Source organism: Coenobita brevimanus, chromosome 70 (assembly GCF_032717465.1).
Source record: "Coenobita brevimanus isolate Jiangsu-jjx chromosome 70, ASM3271746v2, whole genome shotgun sequence".
Taxonomy (NCBI): domain Eukaryota; kingdom Metazoa; phylum Arthropoda; class Malacostraca; order Decapoda; family Coenobitidae; genus Coenobita; species Coenobita brevimanus.
This window is the reverse complement of record NC_137023.1, coordinates 35,911,064-35,933,463: the sequence shown is the minus strand read 5'-3', so window position 1 is coordinate 35,933,463 and position 22,400 is coordinate 35,911,064. Positions and strand designations below refer to the sequence as shown.

Sequence of the window (22,400 nt, the reverse complement as noted above, 5' to 3'; positions counted from 1 at the left end):
TACTGCAAATTTTTCCAACCTGATAATGTAAATTGGGGAGGAACTTACAAATTAGCCATATTAATAGTAGTGTATATACAGTAGACAATATTTTTGTAATTTATTGTGGACATGATAGTCTGTTAACTTTTCTGATGGATCTTGTCCACCCCATTTTTTAGTGTTGAATTATGATAATGATTTTTGTAATATGTTATCATTATCTTTCATTCTCTTTTGCAGGACGAAGGTCAGTGCCCATTGGCCCACGTATGTGGAGCAGATTACGTGGCCGGGCAAGTGGTTTTAACCTTAAGCGCCTTATATATGATCTCATTGCTGAAATAGAGATCAAGCGCCAGGAATATGAGAAGCGAGAGTATCTGAGGTGAGCATTAATTTTGTTTACATTCTTGTTATTTTTTTATATCACTGTTATTGCTGTCTGACAGAAAAGGTGTACTGATTGATTACAGTACAGTCATCCATTAACACCTGCATTTTTAACATACACGGTTTTAAATATCCATGGGTGGATATAACATAAACGGTTCTAATGTCCGTGGGTGGATATAACATAAACGGCTTTAAATGTCTGCAGCTGGACACAGTACTGGTTCTGGATTCACTAAAGCATTTTATCTTGTTGAACTCTGCTGACACTGTTCACTGCAAATGTAACATTATCCCAGGCACAGTTCAGGGCTGTTTTAGTGATGGCATTATCCAGTGAATCAAATATAACACTCTTCCTTTTGGCCACTTCGTTTATTTTTGCCATTAATTCATCAGGGAAAAATGTTAGGATAGGCTGGGAGTATTTCTTTTCTTTCATGTACCTTCAATGAGCTGGTCTAAACCAGTTTGCTGCCCCCCCCCCTCTCTCTCTCTCTCTCTCTCGTCTCTCTCTCTCTCTCTCTCTCTCTCTCTCTCTCTCTCTCGTCTCTCTCTCTCTCTCTCTCTCTCTCTCTCTCTCTCTCTCTCTCTCTCTCTCTCTCTCTCTCTCTCTCTCTCTCTCGTCTCTCTCTCTCGTCTCTCTCTCTCTCTCGTCTCTCTCTCTCTCTCTCTCTCTCTCTCTCTCTCTCTCTCTCTCTCTCTCTCTCTCTCTCTCTCTCTCTCTCTCTCTCTCTCTCTCTCTCTCTCTCTCTCTCTCGTCTCTCTCTCTCTCTCTCTCTCTCTCTCTCTCTCTCTCTCTCTCTCTCTCTCTCTCTCTCTCTCTCTCTCTCTCTCGTACCCATTGATGAGCTGGCCTAAACCGGTTTGCTGCTCTCTCTCTCTCTCTCAAAGTAAAACCAAGCAATACGCACCCAGATTGCAGTGAAATCATACAAGAGTAGCTGAAAGTGTTATATTGTGAATTATTGTGATAAAATACGAGTGATTTTAGCGATATTTTTGTAATAATCAGAGAAGTCATGATGCTAAGTGCATTAGCTAACGAACATTTTTGCGGTTGCAAACTGTGCAACAGTGCTGTGAAATGACTCATGACATTATATCAATAAGCTTATAAAAGTAAGTGGTAATAAAAGTTATTCATAAAGTTTGATAAAGTTTGTAATGATTTTCCTCACATCGTTACTGTTTCTCTAAAGTCTAATGTGAACACTGGAATATCGTAACAAAATCACAGTAGACTAGCTAGAAGTGTTTTATTTTTATTATTATTACAATTACTGTGATGAGGTAATGTGGCTGTAACTCTATTTTGTATGGGAAAAATCCTGTGGTTGGTGGAAATTTCCACCTCTTGGCTATTTCTTGCGTCAGTCAAAACACACCTTGTACTCTCTCAAATCATTCTCTGTGCTTGGAGTGCCTACAGACATGCAGTTTGTTGCAAACGATAGTAGAAAGATTGATGTTTGTCTGACAAAAATTTTAGCTCTCAAGATTAACGATAAGTGGGTTAAGAAATGAGTTGAAAATACACTTTTTTTTTTTTTTTTCCTGTTTCTCCACAGTGATCACAGCCAGTACGTTGTCATCACAGATGCTGCAGCCAAAGGGTTAAGGGGGGTCCAGGGGTGTTTTTAAGAGGGGCAACAGATATCCGTGGATTTTTAACACGCGGATGTCTTTGTTAAGGGAGCACTGTACTTTTAGTTTTTTTATGTGATGTGCATGCCTTACATAACACAACTTTGATTTAGGAAGCTCAGTACTGATTAAGTGAATAGGCTGAAATTTTCTGCCTTGTGGTGTAATGTGTAAATGCACTTCAACCAGGAGAGGCCCATATGGGCCTGGGTCCATCATTTAGGACCTGCTAAGTAATGAGTGAGGGATATACTCCAGCTTCTAGTTCTGCCCACTGCCACATGTTCATTAAAATTTTGATGTTAGGTTTGATTAGATTATGTTGTTAGGTTTGATCAGAATGGGTTAGTTTTATTAGTTTTAGGGTAGCTTGAAGTAGCCTATTTTAGCATGGTTTTGATAACTGACAGACTTTGAAGCTAGTACAGTAAAAGTCCAATTATTCGGCACCTATGGGACCAGGTCAATGCCGAGTAATTGGATTTGCGAAATAATAGAAAAACCTACCCACTCAGTACCTTATATGTATTGATATGGAATATTACCTACCCACTCAGTACCTTATATGTATTGGTGAACACTATCACTACTTATATTATTACAAATTTGTTTGGAGAGAGTACTGTGTGCTGTAGAACTCCATAACTGCTGAACTCATAGTTAACGACTTCACTAATTAGCGATTTCTTCCTTAAAAAAATAGTCAGAAAAATACAGAAAATAAACTGGAAGAATATGAATTGAATTGATAAGGTCTTTCTGCTGCAAGTTAAATGTACATTTAGTGTTCATTCTTTTGTTCATTTTTGCGTGTATATGTGAGAGAGTATTGATGCAGACAGTCATGTATTCCATTAACCATTAACCCCTTAATAACCCCCAGCATTGAACAACCCTTTACAGTACTGGTGTCAGTGACATCAAGTTAGTGCAGGCTGTAAAAAACTGTGAACAATTATGGGACCTGGCATGTTTACACGACTCTGTGCTACCATCCCAGCAGCCAGACGGCTGCTTAATCTTCGATGTTTTCACCCATATGGCACATGCACTGTAATTTAATATTAATTCTTCCATGAATCATAGCAAATCATAGGATGGCTTTAGAAAGCTAAAAAACACATTGCTAGGTGCACCAGATGATTCTCTTCACGTCTTTAAGAAAATTAATTGATTTTAAAACTCAGAAAATTGTTCCCAGGCCAGCCAAGGGTGCATGCAAATTTCTAAACCCACGGCCATTGAGGAGTTAAGCTGTTAAGCAGTACCTACGATTGTTTGTTTCTAGTGTAATGGAAGAAACTTACTCAGCACACTCAAAGATGGATTTTGTTTCCCAATTTCCCATCCATAGGTTAGGTTAGGTTTAGTTAGAGTGTTAGGTACAGGTTAGGTTAGGTTTAGTTAAACACTTAGGACAGTCCTTTCTGCCATTTCACTGGCTAATCAAACGAGTTGTCACAGCCGAACAACTAAAAACAATGGAGAAATTTTTAATAAGAAACGTTTATGTATGGCTAATGCATTACGGTATCAGTGGTTTGTAGGCTACGCAATTACTGGTAAATGTCATTTTCAGGAAGGTGTCAAGAATTGGCGAATTTCAAGAATTAGCGAGGGGGGTTGGAACATAACCCTCACTTTTTTTTTGGGGGGGGGGGAGAGAGGGGGGCTGTACTGTATGATACTGTACAATACTGTAATCAATACAGTACTACACCAGAATTTAAAAAATATAGAAATTAGTGAACATGTACAAGTGTAATGACACAGTATGTCCACAAGTCACAGCTATAGTAGGACTCGCGTACGTTTGCGGCTGTGGTGTGGCCCGCACCTGTGTACAGTGTTGCCACGTTTTCTATACCGTTATCTCTCTCTCTCTCTCTCTCTCTCTCTCCTGGCGGGAAATGTGAGCCACCCTGAGTACTTTTGATTCTTTTATAAGTTATTTATAATTGTGCTTTCATTTGTTAATTTGGTTTTGTTATATTTAGTGATGCCGACAATGCATTCAGTGCATGCCCCTCTCCTGCCTCTCTCTCTCTCTCTCTCTCTCTCTCTCTTTTTCTCTCTCTCTCTCTCTCTCGCTCTCTCACCGACTGGGTGTGGAAGTGTTGCCGCTAACGAGTGAATAATGTTTTTGTTTTTTTACTTCGGTATTGGCATATGCCTACTATTTTGTCCTACATATTAGCTTATGATTATAAATGTGATTATACCTCGCCCTTAAAATTATGGTAAAAGCCAGTAAATGTGAGCATTTTTCCCTAGCAACACCTGTACAAGCTATGGTTGGGGCTACGGAGGGGTACGTACTTTATCTTAGGCCAGACTGGGTGTGTAAGTGTTGCCACTCACAAGAATTACATGAATTATTTCTTTTACTTTGGATATTGGCATATCTTCTGTTTTCAGGCTCATTATCTTATATCCATAACTGTGATATTATTACCCACCCTAAAACTACGCTAAAAACCATTAAAAGTGACTACAATTTCTTTTAGCAACACTGTACAATATGTATGCCATGTTTCTGTGTTACTGTACAAATATTTTATGCATAATAAGATTACTGTTGATTCATTCATCAAAATACACAAGTGTAAGTTTTATTCATCTGAATTTATCGAATTTGTGATGCCTTGTACTGTACATAAATAGCTTCCGTTTCACATCGCAAGTTGGGGAAACGTGGCACCATTGTACACAGGTGCGGGCCACACCACAGCCGCAAACGTACGCGAGTCCTACTATAACACTTCCTGGATTATTGAGATGATTCTAAATATCTTCCGAACTATCAGTGACTTTCATAAATGGGACTACCTGTATTTCTCAAAACTGCCGAAATATTGGATCTACCAGATAATCATTCATTTTTCATTCATTGCCAGACGCCATGTATCCCAATCGGGGTGGCCAAGGGCTTAGAGTTAATTGTTTTACAGGGAGGGGCACTAATCCTCCACCAACCCCACTTGACCAGATAATCAGCTGCCAAATAATTGGAGTTATTTACTATGCAGTAAATGAAGCATGTGTGACAGGAAAGCCTCAGAGAATAACCTCTTTTTCTGATCCAAAATGTTTTAAGAATAATACTAATAACACCCTAATATACATTTAAAAATTTATACAAATTAATGGGCTGAAACCTAATATTATATGGTTTAATTGCTGTCACTTTTATTCTTGTAATTGTAAAAGTGTAATTGAGTCTTGAATGCTAATGAATTCCTTAAGAAGAATGGTGCAGTTGAGAAACAGAAGACCAGATGATGATTATTATTAAATGCAGTTGAGGACATTAATATCAGTTGACTTTGCTGTGATAAACAATAATGCAGTGAGAAATGTCTGTCAAAACCCAGTGATGCAATCTTCAGAGTCAAGCAACCTTTTCAGAATGTTATGTCCTAGTTTTATTGCCTGTGTAAAAAGTGGAGTGGTATTATTGTTTGCAGCTGAATGTTGTAGATAGATAGATATACCCAACACCATACAGCACACTGTGTAACATTGTCAGTCATTCATGTAATTGAGGTAACAGCTGAGCATCTCAACTGCTGATTTTATTATCATCCTAGATGGAACTGGTCACCTATCTCTGGTCTGTAAGTCTGTGTTATAAAGTTGTCCAGCACTACAACTCTTCACCTCCGTATATGTTCGGAATATTGGTTGTGTTGTAAGTGGCATTGGAAATTTCATATCACTTATTCCTTTGTGATGTATTTTGTACATTACACTTGGATGTCTTATATATTATGGATGCAAACCGGTTGATATCTAAGAATATAAGTAACAAACAAGAGAGTATTCGTATGTAATATGCAAAATAAGAGGTGCTGTTAAGTCTCCTATGGCACTTTGAATATAGTATGGCCCAGTTTGACAAAATCTTCTGTTTGACATATTATAGACCTTTTGAATCCATGAATGTATCATCTAGCTTCGTATTCTTTGTTGGTGTTTATACTTCTTACCTACTGGTATATTCACATAGGAGATATGGAATTATACTTATCCAACCTTTTCCAGTTTCATCATGTACAGTCACCCCAAGAAGTGATGGCAGAGTTTCAGATTGCTTCGGTCACTCTTCACAGCCATGATATATTAAGTGAAAACAGTGAATATAAGATAAAAATTCTGTGCCTTCATCGTGTCATATCACATAAAATGTATATTTTATCCAGCTAAGAATTATGGAAAATGAATAACAGGAGGTAGTGATATATTAGAAGTTAACACTGAGATATGTTTCCTGATTTGAATGAATGTGTAATGTATTACTCACCCACAGTGCTCAGTATAACCCCGTGTTCCTGATTTATTTGCTTCCTAGGATTTCAAATACAGATGCTCTAGTTTTGAAGACCAATTAAGGAAAATTCTTGTGACTACAATACACTACCCTATTTTCTAATGTTATGGTGATGATAGAGCAACAATAAGGTTGCCACAACAGCTAAATTATTCTTAATAATGATATCCTACCTGCGGTAGCAGCAAGACCATTCTGCCTTTTATTCCTTGTTTTCCCCTCACTTATAATACTTATAATTAGCTTCTTTATTCCCAGTTGATGCTAAATTATTTTCAGTTATAAGGAGGTATGACAGATTTTGCTCTTTTCTTTTACACTAGGCAGTAAAGAAGACCAACTCATGAGTTGATAAACTCTTGCAGTGCAAAGGCACACACTTTTTGTTCTCTTTTAATCTGTTGTACCTTTCTTTTTAAAATAAACCGCAATGCCCTGCTTAACTGAAAATTTTGATTTTATTACTCTTGCTAATAGTTTATGCACTGAGGATACTAAGCAGTGACACAAGTTGGCATTCTCCAAGGAGCTCTGACTCTCTGCAGGTTTGGAGGCTCTTTTTTTTTTTATATTTCATTCACCAATAGTCCTCTGGCTCATACTTCAGAGATTTTTCTTAATGGAAAACTGGCCAAATGCAGTGTAATAACTCTGTGTCTTTCAGTAAAAGTTGTCTCCTTTGGTGCTTGTTGATCAACACATTTAAAATAGCCCACTGACTTACGCCGCCTACCTGATCTCTGTTGTCAACGAACATGGAGACATTGGAAACGGAATTAAATGACTTTAAATTATTCCATAATATTGCAACAAAAATTATTATATAAATAATAATGACTAATTTAAATTTTTATTTAAGCACTCTTCTTTTCAGGCTTTTACTATAAAAAAAATTATTCCATGTTACCATACTAGATTTGAACTCTGCAAATTTTTCGTGATGGTCCCTGAATGATAGTTGTGAAATTTCAGTTAGTTCTGTTTAGGATTTCCTATTATCGTAACAAATGAACTGCTTCTTGCAATTTGGAAATATACCAGTACTTTGACATTAACTTATTGTTTTCTTTAACAGTTTTATATAATAGGTTTCACCTCGTAAAGATACAAGGAAGAGTATGTGCATTATTGCTGACCGAAATCTGGATACTCTGTTGTCACTTCTTAGGCTGACTGTACCTAATTTGTTCTACTTTTGTAATGTGTTGCATTTCTTTTGTACAGTAATGCACTAAGTAATATATTAATATAGGGTGGTATTTTGAACTGTGATATACTGTAATATTAATTAGGTGTCATTTTGTACTGTCATTTATATACTGTATGCAATGACTTTATCTTTCAGAAAAATTATGGTAAGGTTCTTAATGCCTCACTTCAACCGAGTACATGCATTCATCTTTGGATCATCAGCTAATAACTTGGGTTTCACTGGTTGTGATGTTGATTTGTATGCTGACCTGGGTGTAAATCCATGGGACTCCGGCTACAGCAGAGGTCAGCACTAGAGACAAATTCTGTTTTGAGAATCATCTGTCTGTAGTTTCTCTTTGCATATAAGTTATATTCAGCCTTCAGAATGTCTTAAATTACATAGTAATGCTTAGCAGCAATTTGATCCACACTGATGTGTCCCCTTTGAAAAAATCATGTTATAGAAGCAACAGAGTCTAAGGGAAAAACTGGTTTTGCATCCAATCTTTTCTCACTGTCACCCTTAAAGACTTCCTAAAGCCTGCTCTGACCTTCCTATCAAACATTTGTAAACAAGCTTAACTGTACATTGGTAAACACATTTATAAACACACTTGCACCTGAAGCAAGATAGAATACTCAGTTAGTGCTGCACCAGTTGGTCTAAGGGCCTAAGTTTGTACATTTCCCTGCAACCTTGACCTTTGACTGATTAATCTCATAATTGATTCACTTCATTCTTTCATCAGTCTCAACCATTCCGCTAAGTATGGCTCAAATCAGTTCAGAACTACTTTAGTTGACTTTGCCTAGTGACCTTGACCTTTGTTGGATTGTTCTCAAAATTGAATCTCCCTCAGCGCTTCCCTAAGGTGGATCTAAATTGGATAAAAAACTGAATAAGTTGATTTTGCTTGGTCAGTCTTTGGTCTGGACCTCTGACATATTGTTCTAAAAAACAGTAGGTTTACTTATTGGTTGACCAACAATGTTTCCACAAAGTTTAGTTAAAATCATATAAAACTGTTTAGTTAGAGTACTTGGTGTAAAATGTGTTAAGCCATTTATGCATACATATTAGTGCAGTAGATCGAGAGTTGTGTTGATGAATGATTAATACCAGAGGTTTCCATGAAGTGCACACATGAAGCATAATACTGTATTAGCGTAAGATGGTGAAAATGGTGTTCGTTTCGTTTCGTTTCGTTTCGTTTTTAAAGGCTCCACCATGCTTGCATGTGTCGGCCTTGGTCACCTAATGGCGGCTCTCCATGCTGCACGATCCATTACAGCCTCCCTGTTCAGTCCCTTAACCCTAAGGTCACACTTAATGACCTCGTCCCATGTCTTTCTCGGTCTACCCCTCATAACCCCACCCCCAATATTAACACCTCTCACCTTCCTTACCCAATTATCATCCCCCATCTTCTCCACATGTCCAAACCACCTCAATCTACCTCTCCTCATCACAACACCAATACACTCCAGTCCCATCCTACCTCTCAACTCTTCCATTGTAAACCCAGCCCCTCCAGGCCTTGGACGCAGGGACGCACTACACATCCACCTAACCATTGTCATTTCTGTACGTCTGAGCCGGCGAATGTCTTCCTCCCTCACTGCCCAGGTCTCACTGCCATACAGCATTACACTTCTAACACATGCTGCATACAAAGACCCCTTAGCACATAGGGAGAGCCCTCTCAATGTCAGGAGAGGCAAGAGCTCCCTGAACTTCTTCCAACCACTTCTCACCCTAGCCACAGAGCTAGCTCCAGCCCCACCTCCAGCACACAACATGTCTCCCAAATAACAAAACTCTTCTACACACTCAAGAGATTCACCAGCAAGTTCAATCCTTTCATGTCTGACGATCTCCACCTGCTCACCCCTGCACGCTGTACACAGAAAATCAGCATTATCTCGCAGTCTACCTCTGATACCACTACATCTCTTGTGCACCCATTTATCACACACACCGCACAAGATGGAATTACTTCCCACGCCCTTGTGGCAAACTGCACATGGCCACTCTCCCTCGTCTTTGACAGTACCGCCACCAACCCTAGATATCATTACTTTTGTTTTATCTGCATTTACCCGTAAACCCTTTTGCCCCATACCATCTCTCCACTTCCTAAACTGCATATGTACCATGCTTGAAAGAGGTGTGAAAAGGAACAGGTCTGGGGGAAACTGGACGGAGTAATAGGACAACAGCTACAAGAATAATAGTGTGTTTGCAGTGGCAGACCTGAATGGAAGAGATGCTGCTCCCACAAATGAAATAGCTATAGTAGGACTCGCGTACGTTTGCGGCTGTGGTGTGGCCCGCACCTGTGTACAATGGTGCCACGTTTTCCCAACTTGCGATGTGAAAGGGAAGCTATTTATGTACAAGGCATCACAAATTCGATAAAGTCAGATAAATAAAACTTACACTTGTGTATTTTGATGGATGAATCAACAGTAATCTTATTATGCATAAAATATTTATACAGTAACACAGAAACATGGCATACATATTGTACAGTGTTGCTAAAAGAAATTGTAGTCACTTTTAATGGTTTTTAGCGTAGTTTTAGGGTGGGTAATAATATCACAGTTATGGATATAAGATAATGAGCCTGAAAACAGAAGAAATATGCCAATATCCAAAGTAAAAGAAATAATTCATGTAATTCTTGTGTGGCAACACTTACACACCCATTCTGGCCTAAGATAAAGTATGTACCCCTCCGTAGACCCAACCATAGCTTGTACAGGTGTTGCTAGGGAAAAATGCTCACATTTACTGGCTTTTACCATAATTTTAAGGGCGAGGAATAATCACATTTATAATCATAAGCTAATATGTAGGACAAAATAGTAGGCATATGCCAATACCGAAGTAAAAAAAAAAAAAAAAAATCATTCACTCGCGAGCGGCAACACTTCCACACCCAGTCGGTGGCCTTGACAGCATAGCTGTCATAACTCTTCTATCCTCTTTTTCGCACTTTTCTTCCTCATGTTTCTCTCCCTTCTTTTTCTTCTGTTTTTCTGCCTTCCATGAGAGATAGAGGAATAGGCCTATTGGGGACACCTCTTAAAAAAAAGCGCGCCAAGACAAATACCTTAAGGGTGGTGTGGAAATGATGTCAAATTTACAATATATACAATATTATGTAAAAGAAAATATCAAAAACGTCTCTTGCAATAAAAGAGAGAGAGAGAGGCAGGAGAGGGGCATGCATTGAATGCATTGTCGGCATCACTAAATATAACAAAACCAAATTAACAAATGAAAGCACAATTATAAATAACTTATAAAAGAATCAAAAGTACTCAGGGTGGCTCACATTTCCCGCCAGGAGAGAGAGAGAGAGAGAGAGAGAGATAACGGTATAGAAAACGTGGCAACACTGTACACAGGTGCGGGCCACACCACAGCCGCAAACGTACGCAAGTCCTACTATAATAGCTAATTTTGCAGTACAATAATGGGAGAACAATAATGGATGATGACTGTATGACATGTCAGGCAAAAAAAGTTATGCACTATTGCAAGGTAATTCATCATTATTGTCTGGACCTCCTTGCCCACCCTAGGGCCAGGTGAGGAGTAGCAACGTCCAGACAGCCCAAATTTACCCAGTCCAGTGGGCCATGGTTCCACTCACTCATCATTCAAGCCCCCTGGACTCCTGGCTCTATCTGATATGCAAAAAAAACTTTCACCACATTCCAGAGCTTCTCTACGTTCAGTCTTTCTCCCTGACTGCTCCTCTCTTTTCTGGTCCACCTCACACCTCTCAGTTTGATCTTGCATTCCACAATCATATGATCTAACAGACCTCCACATCGTCCTCTCACGGTCTTCGTATCAGCAGCCATTCCCAGCATTGACTTTTCTATGACCATGTAATCAATCAGGCTCCTTTCAGCACGATTCCCATTCCCACTGTGCAGTGTATATTGATATGCATCTTTGTGTTTGAAATATGAGTTACAAATGCACAACCTTCTTTCCTGACATATTTCTAATAAACAAACTCATGAATGTAAATTGTAGGGAATAGGTTGTAGCTCCAGCTGATCACGGCAGTACCGCTGAGGAGGATGGGAAAGCTGGTGACAGGGAGAGCTGAAACTTCTATTTCACTAGCCAACAGGATAGCTTCTTGACCTTCGCCCTTTACTGACCCTTTTCAGTATGTCACCAACACAGAGAATAGGCCAGCATACTCTCCAAAACGTATTTCTCTAAATGTCCATGGTACACAACACTACATGCACTCACACACAACACACCATGCCCTCCTTTTCCCTCTACACAGGGGTTGGCACTGGCCAGAGCATGCAGCTGGAAAACTTTGCTCCCTCCACTTAGTGGCAGACATGAGTGGAGACATGGGGTGGGTTCTGTGAGTGTGGGTTTGGGCTGGGATGGGGCTGGGGCTGTCCCCATTCCTCCTGTCCGGGCTTGGGGCTGTGTGGGTGAGACCTGTGAAATAGGAAGACTGCTAGAGATTTAACATTGTGGAGGGTCACCATTAGGTGATCAAGGCAGATGCATGCTAGCATGTTGAAGCCTTTATATATGAAAAGACGAAGTGGTGGACAAACCGGAGAGAAATTTGGAAGGAGCTTGATTAATTATGTGCTTGTGTAGGCAAAGGTCCAAGGGAGTGTTTTTTGCATGAGGACAGTGGGCAGATGGTGTGATGTTTTCATGGTTGTATGATTGTGGTATGCAGGTTGAAATTTAGAGTAAATGGGAAGATAAACAGCAAGAGCAGTCCTCAGAGTGAAAGATTGAAAGTGGAGAAACTGAGAAACAGAACATTGGCAGATGAACATTACCATAAGATAGTGGAGGAGCTAGTCCCAAAGGATTGGAAGCAAGTGGGTGGAAAAATGTATGGAGTGCATCAGCATCGAGTCAGTGGTTAGGATTAATGTATGAAGTGCACTCAATGAGTAGATGGTTAAGATTAATCTATGGAGTGCGCTCATTGAGTAGATGGTTAGGATTGCCAAAGCTTGTGTGTGCAATAGGAAGGGTTGTGACTATAAGAAGTACACTTTGTTGGGATATGGAAGTTGAAAACAGTGTAAGAAACAAGAAGTGGTTGGAGTGGGTTGAAGAAAGGAGGAAAAATAAATTGATGGTAAGAAATAAGTGTGTATGAAAAGATCAGTAAAGAGCAAAAGTAAATGTACACTCGGTAAAAAAAGTATCGGTGCACAGCATTGACGAAACATTTTGGATCACGGTACCAAGATCTCTGAAATATTTGTGTCCGACGTGTTGGGAGGTGTCATATAACGTCATCTGAGGTATCCCCTCGCTAAAATATAAATATACATTCTGAACCTGCTACAGCCAGGCATAATAAGTTACCAACCCTCTCACACAGCCAGCACGTGAGTGAATATTTTCGGAAGACATCGAACCCTCTATGCACTGATACTTTTTTTTACCGAGTGTACCTTGATATAGGAAGAACATAAACTATTTAGAAAATAGGAAACTATAATGGATGGAGGTAGGAGTATGAGGTAGGAAAATATTAAGAATGATGAGAAAAGTGTGTGAAATGTGAGGGATCCAAGTGTAGGGACATTAATATATGAAAGTGGAATAAGGAGTAATTGGAAAGAATTTTTTGAAAGGCAGATGACTGTTAATGATGAGAGCAAAGCTGTGATAAACATTACTGGTTTTGATGGTTTGCAGAGAAGGAATGCAGTGCCTAAGAATGTGACATTGGCATAAAAAATGTTGTGAAAGGATTGACGAATGGGAAAGCAGCAGATGTTGATGAGATATGTGCAGAGATAATAAAATGTATTGACAAGAGTGAAATGGAATGACTGCTAGACATATGCCAGAAAACTTGGATGAGTTGAGTTAAACCAGTGGAGTGGTAAAGGATTGTGCAAAAGTAAGGGTGATCAGAGTGAGAGCAGACATTATCAGGTTTTGCGTATTTAAAGATCCTCATATTTGATCATTATTAATCAGAATCCTTATAATTTTTCTTGTGTTTTACTTATTGCATACTGACTTTTGCAGCTGAGGCTCAGGCACATGCAAGTGACTTGACGTGGTACCTGGCTAGGCAGATCAGGAGCACCAGAAGAGGAGTTCAGGTGAGTCCCCCCCCCCCCCAGGTGACTATACATTAAGTGACAAGCCAAATGATTTCCTGTACACCAAGAAACCATTTATTATGCTGGGTGGTAATGTCATCATCATCATCATCATCATCCGAACCTCTTTTCCCATCCGAGGGCAGGGTGAGGAGTAGCAACGTCCAGACAGCCCAAATTTGCCCAGTCCAGTGGGGCACGCGTCCATTCACACTCATCATTCAAGCCCACGGAATCCTGGCTGTATCTGATACGCAAAAAAACATTCACCACATTCTGTAGCTTCACATAACGTATCCAATAAGGTCAATCCAGACCTTGTCACTTTAAAAAGGGTACAAATCCCTGATTGTGCACTTCTCACAACATTCATCCAGCCATCTCGATCTCTTGTCAGTCCCCTAACCTCACCGACTTCCATACGTCTCTTCTTCACACACTCAACCACCATATCCTTCCACCTTTTCCTTGGCCTACCTCACCTCCTTCCTCCTTCACATTTGCTCAGATATACCTTTTTCACCACTCTATTGTTATCCATTCTCTCCACGTCACCATACCATCTCAGTACACTCTTCGATTCTGGTGTCCACCGACTTCCTCACTCCACATCTTTCATGAATCTCATTATTTCATATACTGTCTGCTCTCTCTACTCCACATACATTCCTCAGCAGTCCCATCTTCACTGCTCTGACTCCTGACTTGACACCATAGTCTCATATTCATACGTTAAAGTTGGCACTAACACTTCTTCATGTAAGCCTTGTGCAGCTGCAACACTCAAGCATCTGTTTCTTATCAAGGCCTTCATAGCAACAGCTACTTTCCTTCCTTGCATCACCCTACTTTCCACTTCTTTTGCACATTTTTCTCTGTTTTCTGTCACTGTACCCAGGTATTTGAACACTCTCATCAATTCCAGTCTTTCTCTATTCACTGTAACATCACACTGGGATTCACCTTCTCTCAATAACCATCACTTTACTCTTTTCTACATTTACTCTCAAGGCACAATGCTCACAGACATTAACAAAACTCTTCACTAGTTTACCAAGTTCTTGTGCGGTATTTGCAAGTAGTACTGCATCATCAGTATACAACAAGTTTGAGATGTTCCATCCATCACCATTTATTACCGTTATGCCTTTCTCTATTACTTGTGTCTTTACGTCTCTCATCACCCCATCCATATATATGTTGAACATCCATGGGGACTTCACACAACCTTGTCGCATGCCTACATTGATCGTGAACCATTCAGTTAGATGCCCATTTATCCTTACACATGCTTCACTATCATTATAAAAATCCATGACAGCACCTAGCAGCTTACCATCTACATTGTACATGCTCAAAACCTTCCACAACCCATCTAAGTCTATTTTGTCGTATGCTTTTTCCAGATTCACGAATGCCGTAAACACCTTATGGCCCTTCTCACAGGCCTTCTCCACTATGTGTCTAACCGCAAATATTTGATCCACACATCCTTTACCACTCTTATAGCCACCTTATTCATCACACAGAAGGACATCTGATATCTCTCGTACTTTCTCTATAATAATTCTTCCATATACCTTCCCTACCACACGCAGTAACCTTATGCCACGATAATTCTTGCACTCACTTTGCTTGCCTTTATTTTTGTACAGGGGTACAATCACAGTTTTTTCCACTTTGCTGGCACAGTTTCACTCATCCATGCCTATTTACATATCTTCAACAATCACTTCATTCCACTCTCTCCACTAGCCTTAATCATCTCTGCATACATCTCATCAACCCCAGCTGCTTTCCCGTTTTTCAGCCGCCTCACAGCGTTCTTCATCTCTGTGAGTGTCACATTTCCTGGCACTTCATTCCTTCTCTGCACACCCCCAAAACCAATCACGTTTACAGCCACTCTGCTTCCTCCATTCCCATTCATCAGGCTTTCAAAATATTCCTTCCATCTGGTCCTTACTTCATCCCAATGGGTTAATAATCTACCACCTACATCCTTCACACCTTCACATTTCTCTCCGCTATCACTTCTACATTTCTACACCTCATTCCAGAATAACTTCCTATTTTCAGAGTAATTTGCACTCCTTTTTCCTCCCAAATCATCATTTACCTCCTTTTTCCACTTCACTAAGTCTCTTTACTTGTTTCTTGCTCTCAGTATATTCAATTCTTATTTCAGTTGAACCCCTGTCTGGTAACCACTCTAGCCACTTCTTCCTCCTTTCCTCCACTGCTCTTCTAACCTCTTCATCCCACCATGCCATACCTTTCATCTTTGCTGTTACTCTTGCCACACCACACACCACTTTAGCATTCCTAACTAAGTATTACCTATATGCATTCCACAGGCTATCCAGATCCATCTCATTCCATTTCACTGATTCTATCTCCTCCCCTACTTTGGTCCTGTATTCATCTGCCATTTCTTTGATCCTCAGCTTCTCGACTTTCAGTCTTTCTCCCTGACTGCTCGTCTCTCTCCTGGTCCACTTCACTCCTCACAGCTTGATCTTGCATACCACAATCGTATGATCTAACATACCTCCACATCGTCCTTTCACGGCCATCATATCAGCAACCATTCCCAGCATTGACCTCTCTACGAGCTTGTAATCAGTCAGGCTCCTTTCAACATGATCCCCGTTCCCTCAATACCATGTATATTTTTGTGCATCTTTGTGTTTGAAATACGAGTTTCAAATGCACAGCCTCCTGTCCTGACACTTATCCTTCATTCACTTCCCATTATGTATCATTTTCTCCTGGAACTCCCTTATAACCCACTCTGTTATCCTAAGGACCAATGCCTACTCTTCCATTCATATCACCCATTACGATCATTTTGTAGCTCCTGGGCATTTCTCCCACTGCCTCATCCAGCTCATCCCCAAACCTGTCTTTCTCTCTCTCACTCCTGTCATCACATGGTGCATACGTTACAATCACGGCCACTTTCACCTTCTAAAACTTGAACTTGATATACATACATCTCAAGCTGACACATTTGTAATCTCTCTTTCCACTCTGCCACAATTCATGCATAAACAAGGCAGCTCCTTCTTTGCATCTTCCTCTCCCATTCATGTCCGAGCTCACACACTTTAAAGTTTACACCGTCCCACTCCTCCACTTCACACCTTTTCATCTTTGTTTTATATATATATATATATATATATATATATATATATATATATATACACACATATATTGTATGTAATACAGGTATACCCCAGTTTAATTATGCAGTTGGTTAGGTAAAAATGCATCGTTAGGTAGGGTATTGTATATCGGGGTAGTTTTAACATGTAAAGTAATGAGATGCATTTTTCAACCTGGGTTTCCCCCCAAACCAAGTCCAAAACCCACCCAAATGAGCCCAAAAACAAGTTTAAAGTCAATCAAAATGGCCTAACAGCTGTAAAGAACCTAACCTAAGCCTAACACCTGTAAATAAGTCACCAAAACCAACAAATAAAACCTGAAAATCATCAGATGGAAAAAATCAAACTTAGTAAACTGTACCCCAAAATGACAGTGTTCACCCCGCCTGTGGCTAAAACACATTAAGTCTAAAATCAACCTGAACACACAATTTTAGTCTAAAATATCATCAAAATAGGTAAAAAAAATCAAAACCCATCGTTAAACCAAGGTTCGGCCATCGTTAGGAGGGGTATGGTGGTACCGGTACACTACTTCTACCCCAATTGTTAACCCAAGGTATCACATCTAAGAGTATTGTATATTGGGGTATTACTATTATATATATATCCATCCATCCATCATCCAATCCTACATTGCCCCATGCGGAGCGTAGGAGCCTGGGGCTTGGCAGTTGGTCTTGACATTTAAGATGAGAGTGAAATATATATATATATATATATATATATGTATATATACAGTCGATCCTCTGTCCTCGCGGTTCCTCAGTTTGCGGTTTTGATTGTTTGCGATTTGTCACCAGGGAAACCAAATCACCTTTTTTGAAGTCCAGAGAAAAATGGAAACACATTCAAATTGCACGCCACATGCTGCATACCGCCCGCAGCGCCACCCGCGCCACCCCTGCATTGTTTGGAATCTCTTGCGGCAGGCTCTCTCATTCTCAGGTTCCGAGATAATTCGCCGTCAAGTCAATTCGCCGTCAGACAATTCACCATCAAAACATGTACGATTCCCCATCAGGACAATTCGCACCCTGGACGATTCCCCATCATCCTATAAATATACTTATTTTTGAATAATTAATACTTTAATAATCAATTTTCAGGGGGATCTATCAAAGTCTATGTTCATTCAATAGCGTAGGCTTTGGATATCATTTATAAGTTGCACTTTTAGCCAATAATTAACGTGCTTCTACTTTGCTGTAGTCGACTTTGAATTATATTCAAGTGTCACCCGTAGCTGTCTTCATTAATTTTCATTGGTACTACAACATCCTGGGTATATTTTAAAATGACTCTGAAGAGGTACAAGTATATATTCATCTCAAATGACAATATCCAACGTGTTATTCTGATCAGCCATAGTGGATGCAAACCGTGGGGAAAGATATGGCTGAGCCTCAACAGATGTCACTACATTTATTATTAAAACAATAAACCACCACCACTTTTAAAACTCGTATATTTAAAAGACTATTATAGTATGTAAATAAATGACGGGGAAAAGTCCTGACGGCGAATTGTCTTGTTATTGTTGTGACTGCGAATTGACTTGACGGCGAATTGTCCCGAAACCCATTCTCACTGTGACCATGCTTGTGTGTGCTTGTACTCGCTGTCTCTCCATGACACAATCATTTTATCTACCATGGGCCCTAAGAGAGCAGCCAAGACATCTCCAAAGGTAGAATTGCTGGACAAGTTACGGCAGGGAAAATCCTGGTAACGGTGGTGGAGGGTGAGAGTGTAGCTGTGACAAGCGGTGTGAGCGGCCATCCACCTACGCAATTAAACTATTTTTTTCATACTTTAATTATAAATAAAATGTTTATTGACATGTACACAGGGATTTTCTTTCATTAAAGAAGGAAATGCGGGGCTAGGGGTGTTTTAAGGGGGTCACCAGTTTTACACGGATTTTCGATCTTCGCAGGGGTCTCAGGCCCCTAACCCCCGCGAAGACAGAGGGTCGACTGTATATACAGGTAAGCCCTTACTTCATGCGAACTTTTTTCACGCGATTTCGGTTATCCACGAATTTTTCATACAATAATTAAAACAAAATTATAGTATTCAAATAAATAATCTTAATATATAAGAGAAATAAATAAAATATAAAAATGCCTACTTGCTGCCCGTGTGCATACATGTGTGTGTGTGTGTGTGTGTGTGTGTGTGTGTGTGTGTGTGTGTGTGTGTGTGTGTGTGTGTGGGAGGTCAGTCTACCACGCACCACACAGTCAGTTTGATCCGACTGTCGATATATGCGTGACTTGCTAATCGTTATTTGTGGCTTATTTTTCTGCCTTCCAGTGATTGCTTGCCTTGTCTGCCAACATGGGGCCTAAGTGTAGTGCTAGTGATGCATGTGGTAACACACCAAAACGGACTAGTAAAGTGATGTTGCTGACAGAGAAAGTTAAAGTGTTGGACAAAATGGAGGAATGTTGGCGACAATTCTCCGTCAGGATGATTCCCCGTCATTTATTTACATACCAGTTTATTTAGCAAGTACAGTACACTTGTTTTTTACTTATATGAGTTATAAAATCCCCCTGAAAATTAGTTACTAAAGTATTAATTAATCAATAATAAGTATATTTATAGAATGACAGGAAATCGTCCATGTTTTGATGGTGAATTGACTTCGTGATGAATTGTCTTGGAACCATGTGTTTGGGGTGAGTCAACTGTTCTTACAATAAAGAAGGCAGAACGTAGCATACGGGAGGCAGTGAGGGCTAGTGCACCAGACTGTGCTGAAGTGTCTCCACCTACTCATGTGAACTGGCTCGGAACCGTTTGTTTGGGGTGAATGAGTCAACTGTTTGGACAATAAAGAAGGCAGAATGTAGCATATGGGAGGAGTGAGGGCTTGTGCACCAAACTGTTGAAGTGTCTCCACCTACACCTGTGCTTGTCAGGTTTCAGTGTTAAATTTCTTACATTTTTGTTGTTTTTCATACCGTATGCTAGTTTATAAGGTGTATGTAGTGCATAAACGGTATTATTCAGATGTAATATACTTAGTAGACATGCATAATTATGTGCACACAAGGGCAGAACATATACACGAATTTACCACATACGCGAAGGGTCCGGGAAAGTAACCCTCGCGTGAATTAAGGGCTTACCTGTATATATATATATATATATACAATAATCCTTTTATTATCCGGACACCCGATAACCGGACACCCCACTACCTGGACATGTTGGGCCTGAGCCCTCGGAACCCCAAAATGGCAAAAAAAGAAAAAAAAAATCTGAATTTTTTTTCCCACCCATAATTTGAAATTGGCATGCAGCGCTGAACAGCTATGTTTACACATGGCCGCCAGCCCCCTGCTGTTCCTCCCCCCTCGTCAGTTACTGCCTAACTACCATCATGAGTAGATGCTCATCGCAATGGATGCCGCACGTGCACGTTTTTGTGAATTAAGAGTGAACAAACTGCAATACCTCGCCACTAGACCACATGGGAATTTACAGTATTGTGCAATGTTAAGAAATTAGAATTCAGAGTGCAAAGGATTAAGTGTGGAGTGCAAACTGGCAGTTGAAACTGGCGTGGTGCAATTAAGAACAGAATGTGCACTGTTAAACAATTATAACTCACAGTGCAAAGAATTAAGTGCAGCACAACACTGGATTAGCGTACCGTATCTGCTTCGAGAGCATTTTCACCACTGCCAGAGCCTTAGAGGAGGCGGCCACAGACGTGCTGTAAGTACCCTGTACACTGCTAAATATTTTCCATACTCACTTGTAATTCCTCATTCTCGGGTTCCTTTTCATTTATTTCATGTTTTATGTCCATTATTGGTGTGGAATAGGATCTTAAATAGGTGCTATGCAGGTCCGGTAGGGAGTTATAGGTGGCTTTCAAAGTTAGGCTGGATTAGGGTCCATAAGTGCCAGTCCAGGAGGCAGGGGCCCAGTATCCGGACAAAACCACTTCCCGGACATGCCTTTGGCTGTATTACATTGGATATTGGGATGATTACTGTACGATCTTTCCTCATACTTCGACGGAGGTATGTTCTGCCAAAACTACGCAAAGTGTGAAACGTCGAAGTATGAAGTTAATGTTTATGTGAAAAATTAAAAGTGTTCCAGAGGGACAGCTAGGTTACCTACCTAACCTTTCTAAAAAAGTCCTCAAAAACAAGAAATACCTAACAAACTGAACTGAAGAATATTTTTAGGTTACATTACATTGTAATTAGGGTCAAACTGGGTGATAATAACAGATAAAAATGAAAGATGTACGTACGAGTACACAGTTTATTGAAAAATTGAAAAAAAAAAAAAAAATCATATGCAGGCGTTAGATGAGGATGTTCTTGTAGGGCATGTGAAGTTCCGTACAGGGTGGATGGGGGATAGTGACTAGGTGTGTGCATCCGTGTGTGTGTGTGTGTGTGTGAGTGAAGGGCATGTGAATTTCTGTACAGTGTGGCTGGGGCTAGTGACTAGGTGACATGGGCCTTTCTGGGGAAGACCCATTACCATCACCAAGGGCAAATCCTTCGAAGCCGAACCCTGGTTTCAGTTCATCTGCCTCTTCTCTGTCCATTTCTCCTTCCTTCTCATCGCTAGTACCAGACACATCCAAGTCTCTAATAATATCAGCTACATTTGGTCTTTCCTGGAAATATCTTGTTATTTTTGTTTGTTTCTGCTCCCTAATCCTGTTTTTGTACACTTCCAGCAGTTTAGACTCTGTAGCATTTAAGCTGGACAGGATTTTGGGCACCTCTGGCACAGTCCTGGGGTATGCCTTGATGTTGGTTACAAGCTCTGTTACGATGGACAGGCAGTGGGATAATTTCTGCATGCCCATCTTGCCCTCCCTTGGCTGCTCTGGGCTTTCAGTCTTTTCCTCACGATTCATCTCTTCCTCTGTCATTTCCATTGCAGCTGCCTCCTCGTCATAATTTGCCAACAAGTGAGCATCGGTATGCGTGGGTGGCATTTTCTCGGCCGGGGAGTAACGTCAAAGTGTGAAATTTTCATCCAACTTTGAGGAAACCGGTGACTTTTTGTCACGTTGAAGCATGAATCGTCGAAGTGTGAAATGTCGATGTATGAGGAAAGACAGTATATATATATACAGTAATCCCTCTAATATCCGGACGCCCAATAACCGAACATCCCCACTAACCGAACCTTATCGTCCTGGGATCAAACATTCCCAAAATGGTCCGAAAATCCAAAAAAATTGGGGAAAAAATCGATTTTTTGCCGTCCGTAATTTGAACTTGCCGCGCGCGCCGCGTGAGAGCATTGTTTTGGTTCGTCATTCCTCCGACGTCCGATAGAGCGCCGCTGCATCCTCCCCACTTCCCGCCTGTCTCTCACCGCGACAAGACCTACGCTCTTCGTCATGGCTGCCCACGTGCTCGCTTTTGTGGTGGTGCCGTACTTGCTGCAAGGCCTCCTGCTGCTCTCTGCCCTACTCTTAGTGTGTGTGATGATGGCCCCGCCTCCTGAGAAAAGGAAGAGAGTGGTGTTGACTCTGGAGAAGAAACGGGAGATAT

General features: G+C 40.4%; 1 protein-coding gene across 1 annotated transcript in view; it reads left to right on the top strand.

Moving 5' to 3' along the window:
• Nucleotides 1–22,400, top strand: part of LOC145406418 (speckle targeted PIP5K1A-regulated poly(A) polymerase-like) — a 45,162-nt gene that overhangs the window by 6,456 nt on the left and 16,306 nt on the right. The window contains exons 4-6 of the mRNA XM_080277575.1: nucleotides 223–367; nucleotides 7,695–7,846; nucleotides 13,605–13,681. Coding sequence (XP_080133701.1) covers nucleotides 223–367; nucleotides 7,695–7,846; nucleotides 13,605–13,681 — 374 coding nt within the window. The remainder of the gene's footprint in view (nucleotides 1–222; nucleotides 368–7,694; nucleotides 7,847–13,604; nucleotides 13,682–22,400) is intronic.